Source organism: Tympanuchus pallidicinctus, unplaced genomic scaffold (assembly GCF_026119805.1).
Source record: "Tympanuchus pallidicinctus isolate F22 unplaced genomic scaffold, pur_lepc_1.0 scaffold12, whole genome shotgun sequence".
In the NCBI taxonomy this organism is placed as follows: domain Eukaryota; kingdom Metazoa; phylum Chordata; class Aves; order Galliformes; family Phasianidae; genus Tympanuchus; species Tympanuchus pallidicinctus.
The window spans coordinates 17,691,535-17,718,455 of NW_026294637.1; the positions used below are offsets into that span (position 1 = coordinate 17,691,535).

General features: G+C 50.6%; 1 protein-coding gene across 2 annotated transcripts; it reads left to right on the forward strand.

The window, feature by feature from the left end:
• Nucleotides 1-26,855, forward strand: SIN3A (SIN3 transcription regulator family member A). 2 transcript variants are annotated; one of them, XM_052671771.1, is made up of 21 exons: nt 1-54; nt 4,324-4,544; nt 5,933-6,109; nt 7,169-7,275; nt 7,830-8,112; nt 9,480-9,731; nt 10,078-10,230; nt 10,557-10,715; nt 11,481-11,570; nt 12,494-12,612; nt 13,612-13,822; nt 15,277-15,393; nt 16,085-16,323; nt 17,253-17,436; nt 17,866-18,439; nt 18,919-19,088; nt 20,429-20,602; nt 21,389-21,481; nt 21,813-21,907; nt 22,415-22,622; nt 24,455-26,855. In XM_052671771.1, the coding sequence occupies exons 2-21, from the start codon at nt 4,356-4,358 to the stop codon at nt 24,683-24,685; spliced, it is 3,825 nt and encodes a 1,274-aa protein (XP_052527731.1). In that variant the 5' UTR covers nt 1-54; nt 4,324-4,355; the 3' UTR covers nt 24,686-26,855. The 2 variants fall into 2 exon arrangements, with proteins under 2 accessions (XP_052527731.1, XP_052527730.1); XM_052671770.1 differs by lacking the exon at nt 1-54 and adding an exon at nt 798-962.
• Nucleotides 26,856-26,921: the final 66 nt, after the last annotated feature.

Below are 26,921 nucleotides of genomic sequence, written 5' to 3' on the forward strand. Positions count from 1 at the left end.
GGCCCCTGGGGGAGGTTCCCTTTTCCATTCAGGACGCCTCGCTGCGCGCTCTGGGTATGTCACAGCCGTTGCCGGCCCGCCGGGCCCCTCAGAGGCAGGCGCGGGAAGCGCTGAGGGGGAGAAAAGGGGGCGCGCGCCCGCCGTTTTCCCGCCCGCTTAACGGTCGCCGCGAGCGCGCGCGAGAAGGGAAGGGGTGGAGGGGGGGGGGGAGGGGGGAGGGAGAGAGGCGGCGCGGATGTGTGTGAGGGGAGGGGGTGGGGAGCGCCCGCTCAGCCGCCGCGCGGCCACGCCCCCCGCGGCCATTGGCTGCGCGCTGTGTTCCCCCCCCCCACGTGCTGGTTCCCGGAAGTGGAGGGGTCGGGGGACAAAAGGCGGCAGCGCGAGGCGGCCCGGGGCCCGACGGCGCCCGAATGGGCGCCGTCGGGCCCCGGGCCGCCTCGCGCTGCCCCGATGTAAACATTCCACAAAAGGCCTCCCCGGAGAGGGGGCGTGGCTTACTCCCCCGACGTGACGGCGGCGCTGTCCGGCGTGCAGATTGGCTGTGTCCGCAGCGCGCCGCCCAATGGGGAGGCTGCGGGGGCGGGAGGGGGCGGAGCGCGCTGGCTGTACGGACATTTTTCTCGGGCGCTCGCTCCCCCCTCCCCTTCCTCTCCACATCCCCTTCCTGGCGGCCGCGGCCAATGGGGGCGGGCGAAGTGGGCGGGCCGAGCGCGGCGGTTGGGCGGCGCACCGAGCGACTCGGCGCTCGACCAATCGCCGCGCGGGGCTCCCCCCTCCCTGCGGCTGGGAGGGGCGGGATTTCCCGGGGAACAGAGAAGCGGGCAGCGTTCCGCCGCGGCGGCCGAGCGGCGGTTACCCCATCCGCGCCCCTCGCTTTCCCCGCGGGCCGAGCGCGGGGCCGCGCCCACCCCGAGCCCACAGCCGGGAGGGAGCGTGCCTCCGCCGGGCGCCGCCGCTTCGAGGTAAGGGGATCGGCGGCGCTGGGGGGACGCGGGGCTGGGAGGTGGTGTGGGGGGGTGGGCAGCCATCCGGCGGGGCGGGGTCGGACCCGGTGCCGTGGCGAGCCCTGAGTGCCGGTGTGCGTGCGTGTCTCTGTATGTGTGTGTGTGTGTGTGTGTGTGTGCGCGCGGGGGGAGCCCGGCATGGCGGGAGCGGCGGGCGGGGCGAGCGGCGCTGGGCGCGCTGCGGGACGGAGCCTCCCGCCCCCCGCTCCGCCCCCTGCGCGGGGCCGCCTCAGCCCCGCCTCGCCCCGCCCCGCTCAGCGCAACCCTCGCAGCTCCGGGCCCTGCCCACCACCCGTGCCTTTCCAGCTCCCGTTTCCTGCTTTCGCGTTTCTTCAGACGGTTCCCGGCGAGCACGCGGAGGGTTTCCGCGCCGCGCTGCCCGCACGCTGATTCAAAGCACCTGTAGGATCATCCCCATCCCTTAAAAGCACAGCGTTAGGAACAGCCGCACGGGGCGGAGGAGGCTGCCATCTCCCAGCCAGCACCTTCCTCCCCTCCACCCCTCCCAGCTGAGGGGCACCGTGAGTAAAGCTGGGGCTGCAGCGCGGGGAGGGGCCGGAAGGCACCCAGACCTCCCCTTCTACTCACACAGGTCCCTTCAACCCCAAATTCTGTGTCTCCTGAATGATCTATAGGGGATGGGGAGGCTGTATAGAAACCTTCAGCACGCCCAGCGAAGCGATGCATAAATAAGAATGCAATCCCTTTGCATTTAAGTATGCACAAGAGCACTGCTATGAACAGGTGCTGTAAGAAATGGTTCACGCTGTGAATGTGGCCAGCAGTCTCTGCTGTGAGCTCGTTGGAAAGGCATAACCATGACAGGAGCGAGTCACTCGCCTTCCCAGGATGTATGATCCATGCTCTGTGCTGGGAAGCCCTCGTGGCTGGTAAAGCCAAAGCAGATCCACAGTCCTGTGGCTGCTGTTCCACACTGCAGGACTATGGGTGCACTCTCAATGCCGTGCCACTTTCTCCCAGCTCCTCTGGCTCTTCACTGTGACACAGTGAAGGTAATGGGTGGCTGCGGGTACTGTGCTCATCCTGCCTGCGTGTGGAGAAGGAGAGCAAAGATGAGGATGCCAGGGCTCAGGAAGAGCCCACATAGCAGGGCATGCCAGGAGCAGGCAGCCAGGATGTCACACCTCTGTGATCCTGAGCCATATGTGTGCTGCTTCCCAGTTTTGGGTCCTTTCCACCTCGGGAGCAAACTCTCCTGTCTTTCGGTACGGCTCAATCCAGATGTTAATGCTTGAAATTCAAAGTGACAGCAACAGAGCTGTCAGTATGAGGATCTGTGCGTTTGGGTGTTCTTCAGCATGCTCAGACAGCAAGTGATGTGCAAAAGTGTGCCTGCTGCATAGGATTTTTCCTCATCTGTGGCTTTTAGTGGCATGAGTGCTCCCTTTTAGAGGTTCATAGAGATTCACAGGGTGCCTGTGGCATGCTGTAGCCTCCTAAGGGCTTTTAAGCAGCCCCTGCACATCTTAAATGCTTGACCTGCAGCTATGCTGTTTCCCTTTTCCTTTTCAGGAGTGCCTCACATCTGCAAGGACTGAAATCTCTTGTGAGGTTTCACAGCTTGCTCTTGAAAGCATCATTAGTGTGCAGAAGTGCTGTGGCTCCAACAGGTGTCAGACAGCAGACCTGCACGATTCACTGCCCTCCTGCAAAGGGATAACTTACAGCCCAGGAAAAGGGAAGCGAAAAAGCAGAGTGCAGCTTTTGTCCTCCTGTGGAGGGGTATATTGCTGTAAAGGAGTGCTCTGACTGAAGTTAAAAGGTAGCTTGGATAGGAGTGATGCTGGGAGGGAGGGGATGCAGGTCCTCATGTGGTCTGTGTAGAGTGGAGCTTGCTCTGTAAAGCCGTTCCTGAGCCAGGAGCCTCAGATGAATGCTTTTAATGAAGAACAGTACCTAAAGTTTGTGGACTTGCTTTCAGTCTCACGCAGACCATACTGTATTTTTCAATCTTTATTTTTCCCTCCTCAATTAAGACCACAGATGATGCAGTTTGAACTGGGGGCTTTCTGAATGTTTGAGTCAAAGTCCGCATGGAGATGGGTGCCCATCAGAGGGCCGTGTTCCGCTGCCTAGAGAACCATATGGTAACCATAGCGCTGCCTGTGATGTCAGCTCTGTGCTGCAGAACTTCTGAGTGGTTTTGTGGTCGTAGTTACCCACAGAATACTATTCTGCAGCAGGTACAGCTTGCTACGCTGCAGTCTGCCCTCCTGAAGGAGCAAATCCTTGGGACATACCTGGTAAAGATCAGTGGGGACCTCAGGGATGGGAGGAATGCACTTTGGGAGCTTTCACCAGCACATGTACCCCTGTGAGATGCAGGAGCTGGGGCAGGTGCAATGCTTGGCTGTCGGCAGAGCCCAGGGCTTCAGTTCCAGGTTGTGGAGCCTTCTAGAAATGGTTGCCACCAAGGCTTTGCCCAGACTCGGTGCCCGGGGCCTGGCATTGTCATGCAAAGCGCCCGGATTCACTGCCAGCCTGCTCTGCTTGGTCCAGGCTCCATTAGCATACAACTCAAAGTTTGTTCAGAGCGAAAGGCTATGAGAGCAGCTCCCTGTGAGCCCAGGGGGCTGTTGGTTTGTCTGTAGCTGAGCAGAAAGACACCTGGTGCAGGTACAACAAGCTAAGAAAATTCCTGGAGCACGCTCGGGTACGTTCTGAAGCTTTGGGGCTGGTATTCTGGGAGGTGTAACTTGCAGAACAGCTTTAAGCAGACACAAAGAGCTCTTCCCTCCACGTGGAAGGAGCTGGGTGAGGAGCTGGCTGCCAGGTGTATTTTTGGCAGTATCTTTGTATATTTCCCCAGTACCTTGGTCTGTTATGTTAGCGAAGGGTTTAGGCTGCCCTGTACGCTTACTCTGGGGAGCTGCATGTGTTAGCCAGGCAGAGTCAGCATCTCCATCTGGCTAAAAGTTTGATTTGGAGAGTGCTTGCTGTACAAAGGCAGCATGGGCAGTGTTTTGCCTCTGCCCTCCTCTTGTGCTCTAGGGCATCTCTGGTGCCTGAGTCCCATCCAGCCTGGGCTGCCCAACGGGGTTCAGGATGGGCTTTACTTTCAGTGACAGAAGAGATCCTTAACTGGAAAGCAGGGCTTTATTTCTAACAAGAAAGCTGCGTGTTTGCAGTATACACGTTTCATACAGAATGCTGAATCTTAATTCTTTCCCTATCAAGATAGCGACGTGAAGGAATCGACACGAAGCTTGTCTTACCTGCTCCTGGCAAACTTGGCGTTCCTGAAGCTGGCAGGGAGCGATTAATCAATGTCCCTCTCTAATTGCTCTGTTTCTACCAGGTTTTTTAGTGCTTCCCGAGCATGAGTTCAGAATGAAGCGACGATTGGATGAGCAGGAGTCACCCGTGTACACGTCGCAGCAGAGACGTATCACCAGCAGCACCGACGCCTTCCAGCACCAGCACCGTGTGCTCGCCCCGGCACCGCCGGTGTATGAGGCAGTGTCAGAGACCATGCAGTCTGCTACAGGGATCCAATACTCGGTAACTCCCAGCTACCAGGTAGGTCTGCCACGTCCTAGGGGGGAAATTGCAATTCGACCACTCAGTATGTTGTTTTGCACGGTGGAAGTCTGGGTTTGGGACAAGGTTTTTGTTTCAGTTGCCTGGTGGGGGGAAAAAACTAGGATGGGACAATGAACTTCTAGTAGGTCTCACTTGAAGGGTGGCCAGCAGGGACAGGGAGGTGATTGTGCCTCTCTACTCTGCCCTCGTGAGGCTCCATCTGGACTATTGCATCCAGGTCTGGAGCCCCCAACACAAGAAAGAGAGGGAGCTGTTGGAGTGGGTCAGAGGAGGGCCAGTAAGATGATGAGAGGACTGGAGCACCTCCCCTACGAAGACAGGCTGGGGAGCTGGGCTTGTTCAGCCTGGAGAAAAGAAGGCTATGAGGTGACCTCATTGCAGCCTGCAGTACCTAAAGGGAGCCTACAAACAGGAGGGGAGTCAACTCTTGGAAAGGGGAGATAACAGCAGGGAAAATGTTTGGAGGAGGGAAGATTTAGGTGGATGTCATGGAGAAGTTCTTTACTGTGAGAGTGGGAGGTGCTGGAACAGCTGCCCAGAGAGGCTGTGATGCCCCGTCCATCCCTGGAGGTGTTCAAGGCCAGGTTGGATGGAGCCCTGGGCAGCCTGGGCTGGTGTTAAGTATGGAGGTTGGTGGCCCTGCCTGTGGCAGGGGGTTGGAGATTTGTGATCCTTGAGGTCCCTTCCAGCCCAGGCCATTCTGTGTGATTCTGTGAAGCACATTAAGGTTGCCCTGACCACACAACGTGATGTTACTTGGCTTCTTTTGAACAACACTCTCTTGAATGATTAAGATCACAGTCTCTGAATCCTAGAGACAAGTGCATGTGGAGATTAGATCCGTGTTTCATTAGCAAAGAGAACACTTGTTCTAGCAGTGTCCCTGTCACAGACTTTGGATATCTTGGGTGATCTTAAGCTTAACAGGCTGACATTTAGATTGGAGGTTTTCAAGCAATTGAACTGTTAGAGAAGATGTCACCACAGGTTAGGTTAGGTGCCTTTTTTTGTTCTGAGAGGCTTCCGCTGCTGTTTTTAAACTAAAAGAGAGGAGATTTAGATCAGATTTTATGAGGAAATTCTTTACTATGAGAGTGATGAGGCTCCAGCACTGCTGCCCAGAGCTGTGGGTGCCTCATCCGTGGAGGTGCTCAAGGCCGTGGTTGGGCTCTGGGCAGCCTGAGCTGGGAGCAACCAGCCTGCAGCAGGGGAATGGTGCTGGGGGAGGGCTTTAGGATCCCTTCCAACTTTTTTAGAGGGGAGAGACAGCCTTGGCTCAGTCTCAATCACGCACCCTGGGCGTTTCTTCCTTCTGTTAGCACTGGTGATGAGACAAACACTCACGGTCCTTTCTGTCTCTCCAGGTGTCAGCCGTGCCGCAGAGCTCAGGCAGCCACGGGCCGGCCCTGGCAGCGGTGCACAGCGGCCACCACCACGCCGCCCCTGTGCAGCCACATGGCAGCCAGGTGGTGCAGAGCCACGCACACCCAGCCCCCCCGGCTGTGCCTGTGCAGGGCCAGCAGCAGTTCCAGAGGCTCAAGGTAACGTGCGTGGGACAGCCCAAAGGTTTGGGGCTTCTCTGAATGCGTGGCCTCAGAGGGTGGGAGTGCAGGAGTGAGGTGGGAGTGCAGAAGGCTGTATTTTATATTCTGTGAAATCCTTAAAAGAGAAAAAACTCCACCAAAAGTAGCCCTTGTGAGTAGTTGCGTTAGATTCGGCTCTAGCAACAAGGCATACATATGAATTGATAGCTTGTCCCACATGCAGGGCAGGTCTCTTCCTGTCGAGCTGGAAACCAGTGCTTTGCTGGGCGCGACGCTTTTCTGCTTCATTTCCATTCCCCTCTGAAAATGGTTTTGTAACACGTGGTTCTTTCTCCCAACAAAACTGCTGGCTGTCCCTCCAAGATGCGAGGTTGGGACTGTCCCTGCTCACCTTTCCTCCCTTGCTGTCTTTTAATTCCCGACATGGGAGAGGGCCCAGGTGCAGCTGATTACAAACTGCACAGAGCACTCGTGTCAGGCTGGGCTGTGCTTTCAGTATATCTGGAAATTGGCTGTTGGTACACGAATGGTTCATAAACTTCTTGCTGTTTGAGGCGTAAAACAATTTGCCTCCCACAGTTGCCATTTTCAAAATCCTTATGTGTCGAACTGAAATGTCTGGCTTTCAGAAAGTGTGTACCTGGCAGGCATCTATTCCTCTGAATATGTCATTTCCACTTTCTGCTTATTCTTAGACTTCTATAATAATTTCCACACATGCATGCAGGAAAAATGCTCAGTCTAGTTCTGTTTATCCTAGCAGTCACATCACTGGTGGTGACACGGGGAATTTGGAGCATGTGCCTTCTGACTAATTCTGTTGATTTGAGTTGTTTTTGGTTTATTTATTATTATTTATTTTTCTTCTTTTTGGTGTAGTTTTCTGAGCTGTTCTTATTTAAGTGATGCTGGTATGACTCCAACCAAGATCACGATCCTTAATTCCCCCTTCTAGGCTCAGGGCTCCCAGCTGTGCTTTCGAATACGTGTTTTGCTGAGCACCAGAGGTGACATAAAATGTTCTGTGCCAATGCAAGCTGTCTGTTTTGTCTCCAGGTGGAGGATGCGTTGTCATATCTTGACCAGGTGAAGCTGCAGTTCGGCAGTCAGCCGCAGGTCTACAATGACTTCTTGGATATTATGAAGGAATTCAAATCTCAGAGGTAAAAAGCTTCATTCTGCTGCTTCCACCCAGGCTGCTATCACTGTATGCATGTTTGTGGGCATGGCAGCACAGAGCAGGAGTTCAACTCTGCCCTTCCTTTCCAGAGCAGCATACCTCCGTGGTTGTGTGAAAGCAGTTGTGTGCTTTCTGTTCTGAGAGTCTGAGGATCTGTTCTGAGAGTTTCAGAATTTCTTCACTTATATCCATTTCTTCATTGATACTGGAAGAATTGCTGCCTACAGCTGCAGTTCCCAAGCTCAGCCTTGCTAGCTATTTCACCTGGCTGTCTGGTGGTCCTGCCCGCCTGCCTGGTCAGACTTGTGGCTAGATCTCATTGATATAAAGCAGTCCGAACAAATAAAATAATCCTTATGTCATTCTTAAGGCTGGTAATGTATTTATAGGAATGAGTTTCCCTGTGTTTCATAGGTTCATCGTAGGTTATAGATGGTAAGATAGAAATGCTGAAGGAGAATTGTCGCACGCAGAGCTTGGGTTGCCACAAGGAGGGAGTTTGAAGATGGTGACGTTCTGATTTTATTCCTTGCTCAGCATTGACACTCCAGGAGTGATCAGCCGCGTATCGCAGCTCTTCAAGGGCCACCCAGACTTGATTATGGGTTTCAACACCTTCTTGCCTCCTGGCTACAAGATCGAGGTGCAGACAAACGATATGGTGAACGTGACGACCCCGGGGCAGGTTCACCAGATCCCCACTCATGGCCTGCAGCCCCAGCCCCAGCCCCAACCCCAGCATCAGTCGCAACCTTCAGCGCAATCGACCCCAACACCAGCACAGCCGGCGCCGCAGCCACCGCCTGCCAAAATCAGCAAGGTGAGAGTGAGCAAATGGTGTTTGTTGGCTCCTGCCTGGGGGACTGGCTGCCTCCAGCTGACACTGGTGTGGAGGTGGGGAATTAAATGGCATTTGCTGCCTCGGGATGACCCAAATCCCAAGAAATTCCTCGTAAAGCAGAGGCCGTGATGGAGACGGTTCCCTCGGTGTGAATGTTTGTGCGTGCTTCCAAATGCTTGGCGTAGTGACGTGGGAAACATGGCATTGCTCAAAATCTCATTTTCAGGCTGGCCAGCTGCTGCAAAACAAAAACAAACAGAAAGGGTAGTTCTGCTTCAGCCATCAGCTGGACGGGTGTGGGCGTTGTTGACCTAACTGAAGTGCAAGGGTTCAAATAAAATGACCACAGTGTTGTCTTAAGTATCAGTTTGTGTGCCTGCAACTGAGACCTCTCAACGACAAAGGGGTTTTGTCTCTGCTTCAGATGTAATCCAGATGCTGCGTCCACCATATGTATTTTACGTGATTGAAAACAGAGTAGGGTAATGTAAGAGGCTTTTAAGAGCTCAGTTGAGATAAAATCCGGTGCATTTGAACCTCCAAATGTGCAAAGAAGGGAAAGAATCCCCAAAATTTCAAGGATTAATCAATCTCTTCTCTATGTACTCCTGGTCTCCATATTGAAAAATCTGCGTCTTCTCTTGCTGTTTCCTTACTCCCAGCATTCTTAACTAGAGACAAAGTAACTTGCAGTGTTGCAGAGAGCCTAAATGCTTTGCTTCTGTATTTTGATGACTGAATGTATCTCTTGTCAGATCTGAGTCAAAAGCAAGTGGCAAGGAGAAACAGCTGCTCAGAAAAAGTTGAAGGGGCTGGTGTTGTGTCTTCCTGGCTGGCACACCCAATTTCTGTTTATTTTTGGATAGTTTGCTTTGGATAGTGGCTCTCTTCTGCTCAGTCTGCCTTTTTTTGTGCTTCTGTTAATCTTTAAAACACTGATTGGGAAATGGGACAACGCAGTTTTGGCTCTTGACAGCAGTTTTTGCTTAGACGTCTACTAGGAAGTATTGAGATTGTGGAAGAGAGTGCTAAAATTCCCTAGGCCTGGGGAGGGAGTAATTATTTAGTAGCAATTAATGAGAAAACCCAAACCAGTATTTTAAGGAAGCACATCAGAAATCATCTAGGAATATGGGTAGAGATTGCTTGACAGGGTGTAGTAGTGGCAAATGTCCAGCTGCTGTGCCTGTGATGCTTCAGCTCAGAGATGACCCTGTTGGCACCATGTACACTTACACACCATCTCGTTTCTTCAGGATATGGCACGTAAGTGGGATACGAGTGCCTTTGTTCAAAGCATAAAGGATCTGCCCTTGTCTGACGTGGCTCCTCCTTTCTCCCCTCAGCCATCACAGCTGCAGGCACACACACCTGCCAGCCAGCAGACCCCCCCAATTCCACCATATGCGTCCCCACGCTCACCACCAGTGCAGCCTCACACACCCGTGACAATCTCTCTGGGAACCACACCATCCCTGCAGAACAATCAGCCCGTCGAGTTTAATCACGCCATCAACTATGTCAACAAGATCAAGAACCGCTTCCAGGGGCAGCCAGACATCTACAAAGCCTTCCTGGAGATCCTCCATACGTATCAGGTGAGCTCTGGCAGTGCCAGGTGGAGTCGTTCCACTTTCTTTGCTGCCTGAGATGGGAATTCTGGTCTTCCGCTGGACTTCTTTGTGTAGATCTTTTCCAGTGTAAGTAATTATTTGCTTACCACTGGCTTGCAAGCTAAGCGGAGCTCAATTGTGTTAAAAGTGAAGAATCACTTTTTTGATCAGCGTCCCCCTAGTCCACAGCCAGCTGAGCATTTAGCACAGTCCTTTGCTTTAGATGCTGAGACCTTTGCTGCTTCATTCTTTGTATTACTGAGGGCTTTTTTCCTTTGTCTCTGAAGAAGTTCAGACATCTTTTCATCTGACCCTTCTCTTTGTACGACAGAAAGAGCAGCGCAATGCCAAGGAGGCAGGGGGCAACTACACACCAGCACTGACGGAGCAGGAGGTGTACGCACAGGTGGCTCGCCTCTTCAAGAACCAGGAGGATCTGCTCTCAGAGTTTGGGCAGTTTCTGCCAGATGCCAACAGCTCGGTGGTGAGTCTACTTGAGGCAGGCTGGGACTGGAGTACCTAGTGGGGAAGCGTCTCTGTGGGGAACCAGAGCTCAGAACAACGGGCTTTTCTTGTTGTCTTGCGTTTTTGGAGTGGTCTTTTACCAAGTTTAGGAGGTGGGTCGGGATGATAGACTGTTTTCTGTCAATAACTTGTCTTTTCAATACAATTCCTTTGCTTGGAAGGGTTGTTCTGTAACCACAGTAAGGTAGGTGGGTCACCTCGAGCTGGGAGGAGCAGACATATTAGGGTTTGGCTGGTGAGGTGAAGCTCGGCTCTGATGATCTCGTGGCTTTGTTTGTAACTAAGCTGTTAAGCAAGACGACTGCAGAGAAAGTGGAGTCGGTGAGAAACGATCATGGAGGCACAGTGAAGAAGCCACAGCTTAACAACAAGCAGCAGAGACCCAACCAGAATGGCTGTCAGATCCGGCGGCACTCAGGAGCAGGGACAACCCCTCCAGTGAAGGTAATGGCACGTGCTGCTAGCTCAGCAGCTGTGTGTTTCCCAGGAAACTAAAGCAAAACTTAGAGCAGGATCATGCTTATTCATTTCTCACGTGATAAATGTTGTCATGCAGTGATGAATGATAATTCCTGTAGCTGAATTGGCCCTCTTCAGCTTACTCATGTTTTGAGAGAGCAAGGCTTAGCCTTGTCAGAAGAATGGTTTGGTGGTTTAGAGCCTCTGCATTAGGACAGGTGTGCCTGCTTTGTGTGCTGTGTCCTGTGGGGGGAAGAAAAGTGTTGGCACATCTAGCTATGTTGTTTAAATCCAATGACTTCCTTCCTCTTCCAGCTTCTCCCCTCGAAATGCAGCGAATTAATACGTGTTTGGAGGCAGCTTTAAGCCTTTCTGATGTGGAGTGCAGGAGGTAGAAGTTCGCTGCTTTTAGGGAGGTCTAAGAATCAACTGAATGAATGGTGGTTTAAAAAATATTTTGGTAGTTCTGCACATTAGTTAGAAATTGAGATACTACAAGCAGTGATTGTTTCAGTCAGCTTGTTAAAGGAAAGGATATGGCCTTGTATTACAAATACACGGCATTCTGTGCAGCTAATTAAAGATGAATAGATTAACGTGGAGGCCACATTTTAAACAAGTTTCCTTCTGAAAAAGCCACTCTCTGAGAGCAAGTAGTGTGGTTTGGAGGCTGAAGCCCTTGTGTGATACATGGTCAAAATACAGTGACTCCTCTGCTGAACAGCCCTTTCTTGTGTTATTTTTTAACAGAAAAAACCAAAGCTGCTTGGTTTAAAAGACCAGTCCTTGGCAGAAGCCAGCAAGCATGGCGTGGGGACAGAATCTCTGTTCTTTGAGAAGGTGAGCAGTGAGACTGAGAGAGCATGGTCTGGTGTCACTGATTGATGTCTGTAGCCTGCATACATCCTGATCTTTTTTTTTTGTCACAGTGAGGTTTGTGATATATGTGCCACGCTGATAACATTGGTCTGCTTGACCTCAGCTGTATTGTCTGACCCCTGTGTCAGATCTGCTGCCTTTTTTAAAAGATTGGTGGTGTTCTTTACATGGACATCTGTATCTTTTCATTTTTTTTCCCCGGGGGGGTGATTCTCTAGTTCTCACCTGCTGCTGATGCTCTGTGGCAGAAAGGCTTGGCATCAGAGCCATGCTGGCTCCCTCATGACGTATGTTTTGCAGCACACTGAGCCAGCTGGTGGTGACTGGGAACCACTCTATCGCTCGGAGGATGCGTAGGTGTTCCCATGAGTAAACGTAGAAATCCCTGCTGCAGAACTGTAACTGTAATGACGAGTTTCTTAATCATGATAGATCTGTTTGATGTGTAGATGCTAACTGTTCTCATGGGAAAAGTAATGGTGTTGGAATGAATTGCTGTTTTCTCGTGCTGAGGGCTGCAGAGCTCCCTGTGTCTGTGGTGACTCGAGCTGTCATGGGGGGGGGGCTGGAGGGGTGCTCACTGTGACACGGGTCTCTGAGCCCTGATCCTCACCCAGGTGGGTCTGTGGTGCTGCAGGCACAACTGGGCTTGTGTGTGGTCCAGCTGCTGGGAGTTTCATTCACTTGCAGCTCTCTTCTTCAAGGCAATGCACTTGAGTGGCAGCCGTACCAGCAAGGAGATGGCTTCCTTCTCTTTTCTGGCTTCTTGGAGCCTCTCCAACAAAGTCCTGCATAGGTGGGGGGAAGCACAGTGTTGAACGCAGGCCTCCTGGGTGCTGATGGGCGAGCTGCTCTCACCTTTATCCTTTCCCCTCTTCCCCAAGGTCCGCAAAGCTCTGCGAAGCACAGAGGCATATGAAAACTTCCTTCGCTGCCTGGTTATTTTCAACCAGGAGGTGATCTCCCGTGCAGAGCTGGTGCAGCTAGTTTCCCCATTCCTGGGGTAAGTGCTTCTTTGTGTGAGGGGGAAAAGCTAAATCCAGTGCATCTGTTTGTGATGCACAGAAGGGAAAGAAATGCCAACAACCTTGGTGGCTGCGTGGTTTGTATAACAGAATTAGTCCACAGCACGCTATTGTGGCCTCTTGCTCTGGAATCATAGATTATTTCACTCAAGAAAAGCTCAACTATCCAATTACACAGGAAATGTCCCCTAAAAAAAGGAGTGCTTATACAAACCCATTAAAATTACCAAAAAAAAAAGCAAAGAGCAACTGAGTTTTGCCCTGAAGCCAAACTCGATAATCAGTACTGTCATTTAAATAGAAATTATAACTTCGAGTACTGTACAGAATGAGTCTGTATTAATCACCTAAAATCACTGTAATCATTATCCTCTCATCAGATTGGGGCAACTCTGTTTCTGTGATTTGAGCTCCTAGTTCCTATGCAGAAGGCAGCAGCAATGTAAGTTGGGTTCGGGACCCCATTACGCTGGTTGCTGTGCAAGGAAGGTGCCTCAGGGAGCTTATGCTTTCTGCAGCTCCACTGGAATTAGCATCAGCAGGAAGCTGGTTTTGGCTAGGAAAGGTGAAATACTCAACCAAAAAAATCTGCATTTCTTCCATCTACCACCTGTGCTCCTGACTGGAAGGGTGAATATCTGCACTGAGAAAGGTGTCATGCAGTTCCCTTACTCTGAAGGCAGACGTTACCTTCAGTCATGTAATGGAGGAGCAACAGATGAGCAGCGATTCCAGCAACAGGTCTGATTTCTCATAGCACTGCAGCTGTTCACCACCTGACCAACAGACAGGTACTTGGTTCCCACTTGGTGGAAGTGGGATTGAGCAGAGAGGTCCTCTCACCAAACTGGTAAATCAGGGAGTCTTCTTGGGCAACTTCTGTGTCTTGCAAGCAGTTCTAGCCTCAGTATCACAGCTCAGCACTGTGCACTGCTTTCTATTTAGCTAATTTTTCACTTCATTCCTTTTATTTCCAGGAAATTCCCCGAACTGTTCACTTGGTTTAAAAACTTTCTGGGCTACAAGGAGTCCGTTCACATGGAGACCTATCCCAAGGAACGGGCCACTGAAGGGATTGCCATGGAGATAGACTATGCCTCCTGCAAAAGGCTGGGCTCCAGCTACCGAGCCTTGCCCAAGAGCTACCAGCAGCCCAAGTGCACGGGGCGGACGCCGCTGTGTAAAGAGGTAAGCAGCTCCCAGGCAGCAGCCCTGGGCCAGAGGAGGGCTGTTCACAGCACAGCACGTGAGAGTGCTCAGCTCTCTTGCAAACGTGTGGATTGGATCTAGGATCTATTTCCCAGGGTGAGGCTGTGCCCGATGCAGTGCCGGCGGGGCTTTGGTGGCTGCCCTCTGCTTTTCTCCACTGGGGATTCTGAAAGAGTTGCACAAAGCACTGGGGAGCGTCTGGAAAAAAAAGAACCTCAATAGCTGTGAAGTTTAAATACTTCTACCAGGGAGTATGTAATTCAAGGTGGTTGCTGCCTTTTTCACCAAACTCTTGCTTAGTCTGCTTTCAGTTATCTCTAGTCCAAGCTTACAAGAAAATCACATCTTCTGTACAGAGTTTCTCCTTCATGTTCCTCTCACGCTTCTTTCTTTCCACCTGCAAGGCTGAGGTGAGCCGACATGGTGCGCTGTGTCAGGAGGTTGGCTCCCCATTGCAAGCCTTGTTGGCCTAGGGGCAAAGCTGGCCTCCTGGCACAGCACTGCAGGACCAGATGCACTCCTTGGGTCCCTTCATGTAACCGCCTTTTGGTTGGAGAGGAATGGTGCTGGCTGATCCTGCTCCTTCGTTGGTGTTAGAATCCCCCTTCCTTGCGTGACTGCCGTCAGCAGGAAGAGCAAACAGGCAGAAGATTTTGGAACATCACAGTTTTGCCTCCTTTCCTTGAGAAATGAGGATGAATGCAGTGATCAAGTCAAGTGGTGAGCAGTGATACGTGGCTAATTGAAATGATGGCAGGATAGCAAAAACAACTCGGGCAAGAAAGAATTATAAGTTTTTAATCAAAGTCCTGACACATCTCTCAAGAGTATCTTGTGTGAGGCAGCTGTAAACTTTTCTTTCTGCAAGAATCCAATGTCTCAGTTGTTCAGACTTCAGTCTGAGGAAAATTAGGCTTGATTTTTTTCAAGATTGCCTACCAAAATCTTTTGTTCTGTTGCTTTTGGCCTCTTTGAGGTTGCTTTGGATGATCCATTCCTGCTTTGGAGGTAATGAAAAACTGCAGGTTCTCAGCATCTTTGTCAGAGTATGGATTGATATTCCTTATTTGGAGGTAGAAACCACGCTGTGTCTAACGGTGCTGGTTAGGATGATGACCACCCGGTGAATGAATCAGACATGTGATGAGTGAACCACGGTGAGCCAGTTCTTCCAATGGAATGGAAAGGCTCCTTTCACCTCTCTTTTTCTCTTCCCTTGCAAGTGTTTTCTTACATTTCCAATGGATGAATTTTCCAGGCCGCTGGGTTGTTTCATCTCTGGCAGTTCAGGGTTGTCCCATGGGTGCTGGGTGTCCTCTGCACTGGAAGGGAGAAGCCATTTTTGCTGCTCCCCCATCAGCAGCCACGTACCTCTGTGACACTCCCCTCCCAAGACTGACTGTCATGCTTGTCTTTCTCTGTCGTACTGCAAGGTTTTGAATGACACCTGGGTCTCCTTCCCTTCCTGGTCTGAAGACTCGACTTTTGTGAGCTCCAAGAAGACACAATACGAAGAGCACATCTACAGGTGTGAGGATGAGCGTTTTGAGGTAAGTTCTTTTCTTTGGAAGCCTTGGGGTTCTGTGGATAGCTAATGATACAAATTCTATCCTTAATGCAGTCTGTTTTTATTGTCTATCACACGTTCTCTGCATAAGAGCTTGCATTATCTGAAAGCAAGAGGCAGCATCTGGTTAACCACTTCTCTTTCCAAGCTACCACCCCTGCCCAAGCTCTGTGCACCGAGCTCTTCTCTCACATCACTCCAGATGGAATTGTTCAATGGACAGCATATAATCAATGCATCTTTTTTTGCCCTTTGTGCCCACGTGGCTTGTAAGAACATGCATTCCCCTGTAATAATCCAAGGAACGATACGTTCAGGATGTTAAATGATTGACTTCTTGACATAAAATGAGAGTTAGCTTGGCAGTTACCTCAATGTGCTCAGGTCTGTCAAGTCCTTTTGTAGAGGAACTGTCAGTTGTTTTCTACTCCCATATGGAAAATGTAATTTCTTAACAGCATCGTTCTGGTAGACGTTAAATTCTGATGCGCCATTACCTAGGCTGCAGATAAAATATAATTGGATTATTTCAGCGCAGCCAAACGTGGAAACCAGTTCTGGAATCCACCTTGTTAAACACACCCGGCTTCTTGTTTCGTGTGGCTTTAGTGTTAGTCTCTGTGAAGTATCATGTTATATCTATTCAACTCTGGCTAACGCACCGTTCGCTTCAGCTGGACGTCGTCTTGGAGACCAACCTGGCAACGATCCGCGTCCTTGAGGCCATCCAAAAGAAGCTCTCACGTTTGTCTGCTGAGGAGCAGGCCAAGTTCCGCCTGGACAACACCCTGGGAGGCACCTCGGAGGTGATCCACCGCAAGGCCCTGCAGAGGATATATGCAGACAAAGCAGCTGACATCATTGATGGGCTCCGGAAGAACCCATCTGTTGCTGTTCCCATTGTCCTGAAAAGGTACCACAGCCACGCTGTGCGCTGGGGGCTCCTCCTCGCTCCGCGTTTGTTTAGAAACAGCTCATTTCTGCCCCTGGAGGGTTTACCCTGCGCAGGGATGCAATTGGAGAAAGGCATTCCGTTCTGATCGGTGGCCGTGTTTTATAACAGTCGCCTTTGGAAACACAAACGCTCAGCTGGGGGGGATGCAGAGCTTTTATTGTCTGCTCTGAACCTTGTTTCTTCTCCAGCCTGTGCACGGCAGCGTATGTAAGATGAGGAAGATGTCTGTGCCGTGTGGATTGTTCAGGGCTAAACCCAATCCCTTTCCAAATCCCATGGCTGTGCGTGGCCGTGGGCTCTGACTGCTCAGGCACCACGCCTGGATCCCCATTAGTTTGCTCTTGTCAGATCCTTGCAACCGATCACAAAAAATAAAGGAGTGGGGGCTGCAGCTCTTTGGAGATGCATAAAGAGGAGGCTGTGTACACATTTAAGACAGTAATGTGAGGCCCTTATCCTCTTGGTGTGTAAACAAGGAAGTCTTCTCTAAAAGCACAACTGTAGCACCACTTACAAGGAGGTACTCTTCCCCCCAAAAGCTTACTGTCTCTGGGAAGGGAAACCACTTTGCCACCAATACCTGCAAGGTCACAGTGTGCCCACCCTGCTGCAGGCACTGTTTTGTGAGCTGCTCTGGCTGTGCTGCACCAGGTGCTTTGCTTGAGATACTGAGCTGAGTTTCTGGATTGTGTAACCAGGAAGCTCAGGTGTCCAAAGATGTGCAGAGAGCTTTGTTCAGCAAAGGGTGTGCAGAGTGCTGCTCCTGTAAAACTCCTTTCAGTGGGACTGCTTTCATTGATGCACATTTCCCAGGTCTCAGGCTTTCCTCGCAAGCTCGGAGTGAGACCTTTATGTCTCTTAGCTCACCCTTGGTTTCTTGATCCAAGGTTAAAGATGAAAGAGGAGGAGTGGCGAGAAGCCCAGAGAGGATTTAATAAAGTCTGGCGAGAGCAGAATGAGAAGTATTACCTGAAGTCCTTGGACCACCAGGGCATCAACTTCAAGCAGAACGACACCAAGGTCCTGAGGTCAAAGAGTCTCCTCAATGAGATTGAAAGCATCTATGATGAGGTAAGATGGTCACCAGCGGTTTCCTTCCCTCAAGCTTATATAGTCTGCACGTGCAGTTTCAGTTCCTTTTCCTCTTGATGCTGGTGTGGTTGGGAAGTGGGATGCTCAGCCATGGAAAGGCTGTGCTCTCTGTGTTGGGATATCTGCTTGTGGCTGAGGAGGCTTGTCATCCTGCTGGTAGCAGGTGGGCTCTGTTCCTAGAACAGAAACGGGGTGGAGGAGGTTTGTAAACAGGGAGAATGTTTGTGAACTTTTGGCATCTGTTACAGAGAGCCTTCTGGCAGCAGTGGGAGGGAGGCCTGATGCTTCCTCTGTTGCGAGGGGGTGTAATGAGAGAGGAAGTCTGTGTCATTGGGAGAGCTTTCTGAGGGCTTGTGGGCAGAGGGAAGTGCTTGGAGGACTAATTTGTGTCCTGTTTCTCGCTTGTAGAGGCAAGAGCAGGCTTCAGAAGACAACGCTGGGGTTCCCACAGGCCCGCACCTCTCGTTAGCCTATGAAGACAAGCAGATCCTGGAGGACGCTGCTTCCCTCATCATCCACCACGTGAAGCGGCAGACGGGAATCCAGAAAGAGGACAAGTACAAAATCAAGCAGATCATGTACCACTTCATTCCAGACCTGCTGTTTGCCCAGCGAGGTGAACTCTCAGACGTGGAAGAGGAGGAAGAAGAGGAAATGGACGTGGATGAAGCTACCGGAGCTGCAAAAAAGCACAACGGTGTGGGGGGCAGTCCTCCCAAAACCAAGCTGATGTTCAACAACACGACGGCCCAGAAGCTGCGGGGCATGGATGAGGTCTACAACCTCTTCTACGTGAACAGCAACTGGTACATCTTCATGAGGCTGCATCAGATCCTGTGCTTGCGGCTGCTGCGGATCTGCACCCAGGCCGAGCGGCAGATCGAAGAGGAGACACGGGAGAGGGAGTGGGAGAGGGAAGTGCTGGGCATCAAGCGAGACAAGAGCGACAGCCCCGCCATCCAGCTGAGGCTGAAGGAGCCAAGTGAGTGATCCTGGGGGCACACAGGTGCTTCTGTTAGCAGCGTGTGTGTGACAGTGCTGGCGCGCTGTCTCGGACGTGCTGCAGTGTGACGCTACGATGGGCTTTTACTGTCTTTTACTGTCACTGGGCAGCAGGGAGTTGAGATGGGAAGATGTGAGGCAGGAGGGAGTCGCAGCAGAACAGAACCATGCAGCAGTTGTTTCATGAGAGCTTTAATTGCACACTTGCTTATCTAAAGCATCCTTGAGTCCCCTAATGACAAACTTTCTAAAAGCCTTTCGGAACCAGAGACCTCATGGAGGAGGCTGGAAGAGCAGAGGATGTGAGAGTACCCATGGCTTAAAGGTCTTTAAAAGATATGACAAATTCCAGTAGCAGAGCTGGCTGAAGGCTGGAGCTCTTGCTCCATCCTGTCCTAGGAGGAGTGGGAAGGGCTTTCCTGGCATTCCATGCTCACCCCTCTTGCTCTTGTGTTGCAGTGGACATCGATGTGGAGGATTACTACCCAGCGTTCCTGGACATGGTGCGTAACCTGCTGGATGGGAACATGGACTCGTCGCAGTACGAGGACTCCCTGCGTGAGATGTTCACCATTCATGCCTACATTGCCTTCACCATGGACAAGCTGATCCAGAGCATCGTGCGGCAGGTGGGTGCTGGCTGGGCTGGGGCTGTGTGCCAGGATAGAGGAGGGAAGGTTGCTTGTGTCCCTGAGTGAGTGCTGGTGTGTCGGTCACCTAGACGTGGCATTTTGGGGATAAGCAGCTGAATTGCAGATGTGCTTTAACTCAGCTTTGAGCCTGCTTGAAGGAGAGGTGATGAAAGGTAACTTCTGGTGTGTTTAAATTATCAGGAATATCCTTTCTCTGCATGTGGACTTCTCCCTTTGTTTTCCTGAAGCTTTAGGGATAGAAGTTTTCCACTTGAAAGCATTTGTGGAGCTAATCTTGCCTTAACTTTGAAAAAGAATTAAATAGCATTTAAATAGTTTCCTTCATTCTCTTCAATGCTATGAGAGCAGCGCGTGCCTTTTCTAAAAAGCTTTGTCTCTTTTATCTGCCTGCTTGAGGAGCTCAGGCTGGTTGTTACATTCTAGTCCTCTTATTGGGCACATAGAAAGAATGTGTGACCAAGGGAAGAATTCTTCATGCGCCTTTTTGCAGCGTAAAGAGCAAAGCCAGATGCGAGAGGCAGGGAGTGGGATTGCTTGAAAGGCCATTCCTTGTTGGAGCAGCGTTTCAGAAGCTCTTGGTTTCAGTCCAGAGCTTAACTGAATTGAAAAGACAGTTGAGCAATTTCCGATTTTTAACTTGCACAAAGTGAGGTATCATCTCTCCCCGCTGTCCTCACAGACAGTAGCAGCCCCATGCTGAGAACAGCACAGCCCTTCCCACCCTGCTGCTGCTCACAGGCTTTCCTGCACGTAGTTTTTTCCTCTTTTTGCCACCTGCTTTTTTTAATTTAGAAGGCAGTGCTGTTTCTTCTTTTACATCCCCACTGGAAGAGTTTACTGAACATGTAGCCTTAAACTCATGCTTTTATAACCTTTTTTTATCCTTTTTTTTTTTTCCCATGGGGTGTAATGGGGTTACATCTTTGTTTCTTGCTATTGTATGCTGATGGGCACGTGGCAGCCTCCAGCCAACGAGTCCATCCTTATCCACTGTAGCTTTTATTTCTAGAACCTGCAATGCAGGCAAATAGAGATGTACGTGCAACCCTGTGTGCTGCTCTTCTTTCATGCCAGGTGCCACTTACAAAGGGTGTTTTGGAGCCTTTCTCACTTTCCCAGCTGGTTCTTGCACTGAGGGTTTTGGTAGGTCGCCCTGGTTTGCATGTCACAGCAAGCTCTCCCAGATGCCTCAGGCGAAGAGAAATACCTTTTGCAAGAGGATACACTGAGCACAAAAGTGTTTGGTCTCTCTTTTTTTCAGCCTGGCTTTAGCAGCTCCCTCACGCTCACTCTCCCCTTGCTCTTCCTTTTGGCAGCTCCAGCACATAGTGAGCGATGAGATCTGCGTGCAGGTCACAGACCTCTACCTGTCAGAAAACAACAACGGGGCCACAGGAGGCCTCCTGGCTTCGCAGTCCTCTCGGAACCTTCTGGAGGCCACCTACCAGCGCAAAGCTGAGCAGCTCATGTCGGAGGAGAACTGCTTCAAGGTGGGAAAGCAGCGAGCAGAGAAGGGCTTGCTTTGTAAAGTAGGTGCCAGTCCTTTGAAAACGGAGCACAGGTTAAGCACCCAAGAGCCCTGAGGTTTCCACAGCTACAGCAAGCCCGGAAAGTTGAAAGGAAGTTTTTGGTGCTGTGCCCCCAAACTTCAGCACTGCTTTGGTGGTATTTCCAGCACGTCATCAGCTGCTCCGTGGCAGAAACTGCATCAGTCCCAATTGGCAAAGTCAAGGATGTTGATGCTTCACGTCGACTGATTTGCTGTCTCCCATTTGAATTTGTTAGCTCAAACTTTCCCATTTCTCTTGTGTCTCAACCTCTGTGGGCTGTGGAAAGATCTGCTAATACCAATTGGGCATTAAATCACTGCTGACTGTACGCATGGATGAATAAAGGTGGTGTGCTGTGCTAATCAAATCCATGCTTTCTTTGCTAAGATGCAGGAAGTGGTCAGGCCCTTTCTGAGCTAGCACAGTACTCTAGAGAAAAGTCTGTGTGGATAATCTCTCTACCTTCAAATTTAGGTTGGGGGCTCACGAGAGACTCGTGCCTCTCCAAAATCAACACAAAAGGATTTTTCCAAAAGCTTGAACGTTTTTCTGTTCCTCAAAGAGCGTGCAGTGCTGCCAGCGCTTTCCCTTTGCTGGCAGTAATGCAGGGAGCAGTTTTTTGCCTTAAGACTGTGCAAGCTGCTTCATTGTCCCTTTGCCTCAGAGAGAAGTGGAGGGGTATATTTTTTCTGTTTGAAACCTCACTGAATCCCTTTTGCCTTACAGCTGATGTTCATCCAGAGCAGAGGCCAGGTTCAGTTAACCATTGAACTGCTGGACACAGAGGAGGAGAACTCTGATGACCCTGTAGAAGCAGAGGTAAGAGCTGCTTGGCCACAGAGCTGACTGTGATGGTCAAGGGTGCACTGGATGAGGATGTCCAGTCAGTTGTTTGCACAAGATAGAGACATCAACAAAGCGTTGCAAAGCTTTCAGTGATGTGAGTAGGTAAATCCTTGGTTTATTTTATATTAGAGAAGCCAAAAAACCCCAAAGAGAAGCACCGTACCTGCCTTTGTAGGAATGAAATACAGGGAGCCTTCGGAGGTGTCCCGGTGCTCTCCTGTGTGACTTGCAGCTCAGCCTCCTTATCACCCCGCGTGGTTCAGTGGGAAAGCAGTGTCTGATGTTGTTGTGTGCTCACTTCCAGCGCTGGTCAGACTACGTGGAGCGGTACGTCAACTCCGACTCTACCTCCCCTGAGCTCCGGGAGCACCTGGCCCAGAAACCTGTCTTCCTGCCCAGGTGAGTGGCCAGGCTGTGGGCTGAACCCTCCCCGATGGGTTTGTCCCTTGGAGGGCAGAGGGTTGCACTTTCCTGCTGCCTTTGGTCTCACCTGTGTTTTAATGCCACTACAGAAGCCATTACCCTGGCAGCGTGGCATAGAGGTACCGTGCTGCTGCTTGTCCAGAAAGCCTGTGGGTCCACCCTGGGCTCCTGCTCTCCAGTGACTGAGAGATGGCATGATCTGCAGGTGGCAGAGAGGGTGAGGGCTGGGGACTTACCAGACTGCTTTCTGGCACTCCTGCCTTGGTTTACCTAAAACAACCCAGTGCTACACCAGGAACTGATTGCAAATAACCATGGTTTCAGAAGTCCCATGGGGCGACTTGTAGGGGCCTGAACCTGAATGAATTTAATACAAACTGTTGGTCAGGTTCTTGAGGGGCCAGCGCAGATCCACCAGCTACTTCCAGTCTAGCAGTCCTAGAGGGTGGGCACTAATTCCAAGAGGGATTCTCTGGTTTGCAGGAATCTGAGGCGGATCCGTAAGTGTCAGCGTGGTCGGGAGCAGCAGGAGAAGGAAGGGAAGGAGGGAAACAGTAAGAAGTCCATGGAGAACGTGGAGAGCTTGGACAAGCTGGAGTGTAAATTCAAACTGAACTCCTATAAGATGGTGTACGTGATCAAATCGGAGGATTACATGTACAGGAGGACTGCTCTGCTGCGAGCTCAGCAGGTAGGAGAGAGTGGAAGGACTGGGGTGGGCAGCTGGGCTTTCCTGGGACCTCTTGCTCCCGAAGTGAGGTGGGGAAAAGTCAGATGGAATGTCCCTGGGGGGTCCTAGGGTAACATTTAGCAGTCTTTGTGTTGCCAGGAGGATGGTGTGCTATTCTGTCTTCCCCAGACACCAAAAATGTACTGAATGTTCCTAAGGTGTAATCTCTTCTTCGTGCCTTCTACTCTGCTCATCCTGTTGCCTCTGTCCTTCTTTCCAGAGTGTGTTATTGTGGTAGGACAGTGGTTTTGACCATTAGCTCCTCAATTTTTTTCCAGGAGACATTTTCCCTGCATGGTGGTCCCCCAATTTTAGGGAAGACCTGTCCTCTGCATGCAATTGTAATGCCTTTTGAGGAGATCTGTTCTTCCAGGGCTTCTCCACTGAGAAATCAGAGTGCAGAGCATCAAACTTTCTCTGTCCCAGCCAATCCTTCTGGGTGCTATCCCTCAGCCTTTCCTGTCCCCAGTCACTGAGTGGGAGTCCTCTGGTCGCTCCTGCATGGCAGAGCCCCACACACACATGCAGTGTCTGCTCTACAACCACTGCTTTCGTGTCAAGGACAGGTGTAAGGGAGCTCACAGCTCCACAAATCACCATGAGCGTTTTCCTGGGGATCTGAAATCCTGATCTCAAGGAGTGATTTGGGTGGAGAAAACTGGGTAGGTGCTCAGAATGCTCTGACACTGTTCTCATGTCACATGGGAATATTTCTGCCTAGCAGAGAAAACCTCTGGAGCTTTAAGAACAAACTCCAGTTAGGATGGCTGTTTAGGCTTGAAGTTTCAAGTACTTTGTAATAATATTAGAGCAATCTACTTAAAACTAAATGTTAACCAGAGAGCCATTGCTTAGGTCATCAAAAGTGAAAAGTGCCAGACTTTGGTGAAAGCTGCTCTGCTTAGGCAACCAGAAGCAGAGGTACGTGGGGGGCTCTGTCAGCAGCAGTGTCTCCTGTAGCTGCAGATATTGGGTTTCTGTTTATTCAATTATTGTCTTCCTGAGTGAACTCCTGACCGCTGAGAAAATTGGCTGGGAGATGAGGGAGTGGGAGAAGTGTCCTCTGCTTCCTGCCTTGGAAATCATCCCTTCACAGCTCTGTTGGACGTTTATTTAAACTACTAAAACGACTGCTCTCATCTGTTTCTTGCTGATGAAATACAAGTAATGGTTTTATTCAATTAGCTGTAATTTTGTTAAACTCACATTCACATCAGATAAGAGTATTCTGTTTCAGTATTGGGTCTTTGAAATGCCAATACTAAAGATTTTGATTGATTGAATTCCATCTACCCAATTCAATTGGCTCAGGGTTGTAAAAGTTACCTTATAAGCAGGATACCGTGTGCTGGTGCTTATCACAGAGCATCTTAACCTAGTCAAAATACTGAACCTCTTACACTATAGCACGCAGTATAACTTCTCAGTATGCTGAAGGAGTTGCAGAAGCTACATTTAACCGCAATGGACTACGTGGTAGGATACAAGAAAATACATTTTAAATTTAAAAAGAAAAAAGGGAGAAAAAGAGCACCGTGACAGAATGGCCTGATTTTGATACGATCTTTTGGTATTTCCGAGTTCTTTTTGTCCTGTAATTCTCGTAGAGGTAGACTTCTTGGAAGGAGGCCTGCGGGCCTTTCCCTGGACCTTCCCTCTGTCGCTAGCAAGGGCCAGCACCTGCCCTGCAAATCTTTTGGCCATACTGCCTCGCAGCCTGGCCTCTTTGCCACGCGTTACGCCGTAGCTTGGGGCTGGAGCCACCTCTCTGTAACACCTCTTTGTTTCTGTAGTCCCATGAAAGAGTGAGCAAGCGGCTGCACCAGAGGTTCCAGGCCTGGGTGGACAAATGGACCAAGGAGCACGTCACCCGCGACATGGCAGCCGAGACGAGCAAGTGGCTAATGGGCGAAGGGTTGGAGGGCTTGGTGCCCTGCACCACCACCTGTGACACAGAGACCCTGCACTTTGTGAGCATTAACAAGTACCGCGTCAAATACGGCACAATATTCAAGACACCGTAAATGCCCTGGGCCAGGGAAGATCCCGGGAGCTGTGTGTGTGTGCGTGCGCATCAAGGAAACGAGGAAGATGCCTTTCTCCCCTCACTGTGTATCTCCGTAACGTGGCCACTTGATTAGTGTGTGGCTGGTACAAGCTGTCACCAGCGGGATTCTCTGTAGGAACACGGGTGTCCCAGCACCTGCCGGGCGCCCTGCCCGCCGGCCCTTGGACTTCAGCATGCACCCCACAGGGAAGGACCCTCCTGAACTTGAGCGGTCCTGGAGAGACGCAACGAGCTCATACGCACCAGCAGTGTTGAGGCTTTATTCCCCGGTGGCCTGAGCAGCGAGGGAGGAGAAATGGAGGAGGCTCTCCACCGCCTGACCGCCTCGGCGGTCTTCAGATTCCTTGCTTGGATGTGTCCCGCAGCCCAGAGGCGCTGGGCTCCCCTGCGGGCCCCCGGACCCTCGGTTCCTCCCTTCCCTCCCCTCCCTCCCATGCTGGACTCAACCAGTGCAGATTGGTCTGTCCTTTCTAGTGCCAGTGGAACTGTTTTTTTGTACCTGCTTGTTTACTAGTCTCTCCTAGTGCCATGCACCAGCTTTTCACACACATGTGCGTACACACACACAACAGAGAACAACACAATTTTAACATGTTCCCCCTCCTTTTTTGTAAATAAATGTACAAATTGTCAATTTTTTTTTGTTTTTTTTTTTGTTTTGTTTTGTTTTTTTAATTAAAGGAAGTATGCTTGATGTGCTAGCATAACTGTACTAGCTTCTTGTGTACCATAGTACCAGGTGGCTTGAGAATTAGTACCTACAGACAGACCTATGAGGACATTTATTACACTTTTTACCAAAGGGAGTTATCATTGTAGTGCTTTTGTGTGGAAACTTTTTTCTCCTTTTTTTGTAAATAAAAATGATGTCTTTGTTCTTACTGGAGGAAGACACTCGCTCATCCACAGCCCTGTCCCTGGTCTGAGATGCACCGTGCAGCATGCAGCATTGGGGGATGAGGAGAGGGAGTGCGTCCCACCTTGTTACGATTGGCTTCACAATCTGAGAGGAAAAAGCAGAGGCAGCGTGCGTGTTTTGTGCTTCACACAACTGAGGTATAAGCGGTCTGTTGAGATATATAAATATATATTATATAGTTTTTAATTTTTTTAATGTTTTTGTTCCGGTGGGTAGTTTTTATCCACCTAGTCTTCCAGCTCCAAGGACCTTCGCTTTTGGGAGGTGTTGCTGAGCTACTTAGCTGAGGTTGATTGTGCTTGTGTATTTTTCCCTCTCAGTATTGGAGAAAAACATCTGAAGTACCAAACCAGTATTGGATAGAGCTGCTCTGTGTGTGTGTTGGTGTGTGCGTGCAAGAGAAGGGCAGGGGCCGGGGTGGGTCTCAGTGCATTTCACTAGTGAAATCCACATATGGGATATATATTTTTTTAAGCATAGAAGTTTAGCGCTGGCAGATATTTAAACACAGGGAAGATTCTGATTTTAAAATGAAGTCGACATACAGACTTCGTAAGCCACGACAGACACAACTGCACTGTCTCTCCTCCTCAAAGGAGGCAGCTTTCCTTGCACAAACCAGTGCTGCCAGTATGAGCACCCCAATCTGCTTCCCTCCTTTCTGGTTTGGGAGCGTGGCTTTGCTGCTGTTGTGACCACAATCTGGCAGGGATCTCTGGGCTGGCAGCTTGTCTCCTTCCCGTGGCAGAGAGCCGGGTGTGCAGAATTGAGGGGTGCAGACAGAGCCCCAACTCATTAGCAGCCCGGGTGCAGGAGACGGGTCTGGCTGTGGTGGTGACCGGGAGCCTCCTATGGAGAAAGGAAAATAGAGGGAAGCGCCCAGCGGGGAATAGCCAGAGTTTGCCAGCAATAAGTTCCCTATCGTTCCATTCAAAAGGTTTCTTCCCTACCCCTTTTTCCTCTGTATGCTGAAGGTGATCCAGCAATGAACATGTGGGTGGCGCAGGCCTGGCTTGGGGCGACGCCTGCATGTCCCAGGGCCATCCCGCCCTGCCTGGCTGTACCATAGCAACAAGGCTTCTCTTTTTATTTGAACTTGCTTTTTGTATTCTGTAACGTGATCCTCGGCCCACTATCCATGTGATTTCTATACCAATGTTGTAAACTTGACTGTAGTGCAGTATTTCCATTAAAATATCAGGGCTAACTGCTGTGTGCGGATCCTTCTTCCCACCCCACGCTGTGAGCTCCCAAGGGCGGGCAGTGCATGACA

Excerpts from the sequence above, each read along its gene's own strand:
- SIN3A (XM_052671771.1), top strand. The coding sequence starts at position 4,356 with ATGAAGCGACGATTGGATGAGCAGGAGTCACCCGTGTACACGTCGCAG. Across the intron at positions 4,545-5,932 it reads CGGTAACTCCCAGCTACCAG|GTGTCAGCCGTGCCGCAGAG; the intron begins GTAGGTCTGCCA and ends CTGTCTCTCCAG. Across the intron at positions 22,623-24,454 it reads CTCTGCTGCGAGCTCAGCAG|TCCCATGAAAGAGTGAGCAA; the intron begins GTAGGAGAGAGT and ends TTGTTTCTGTAG.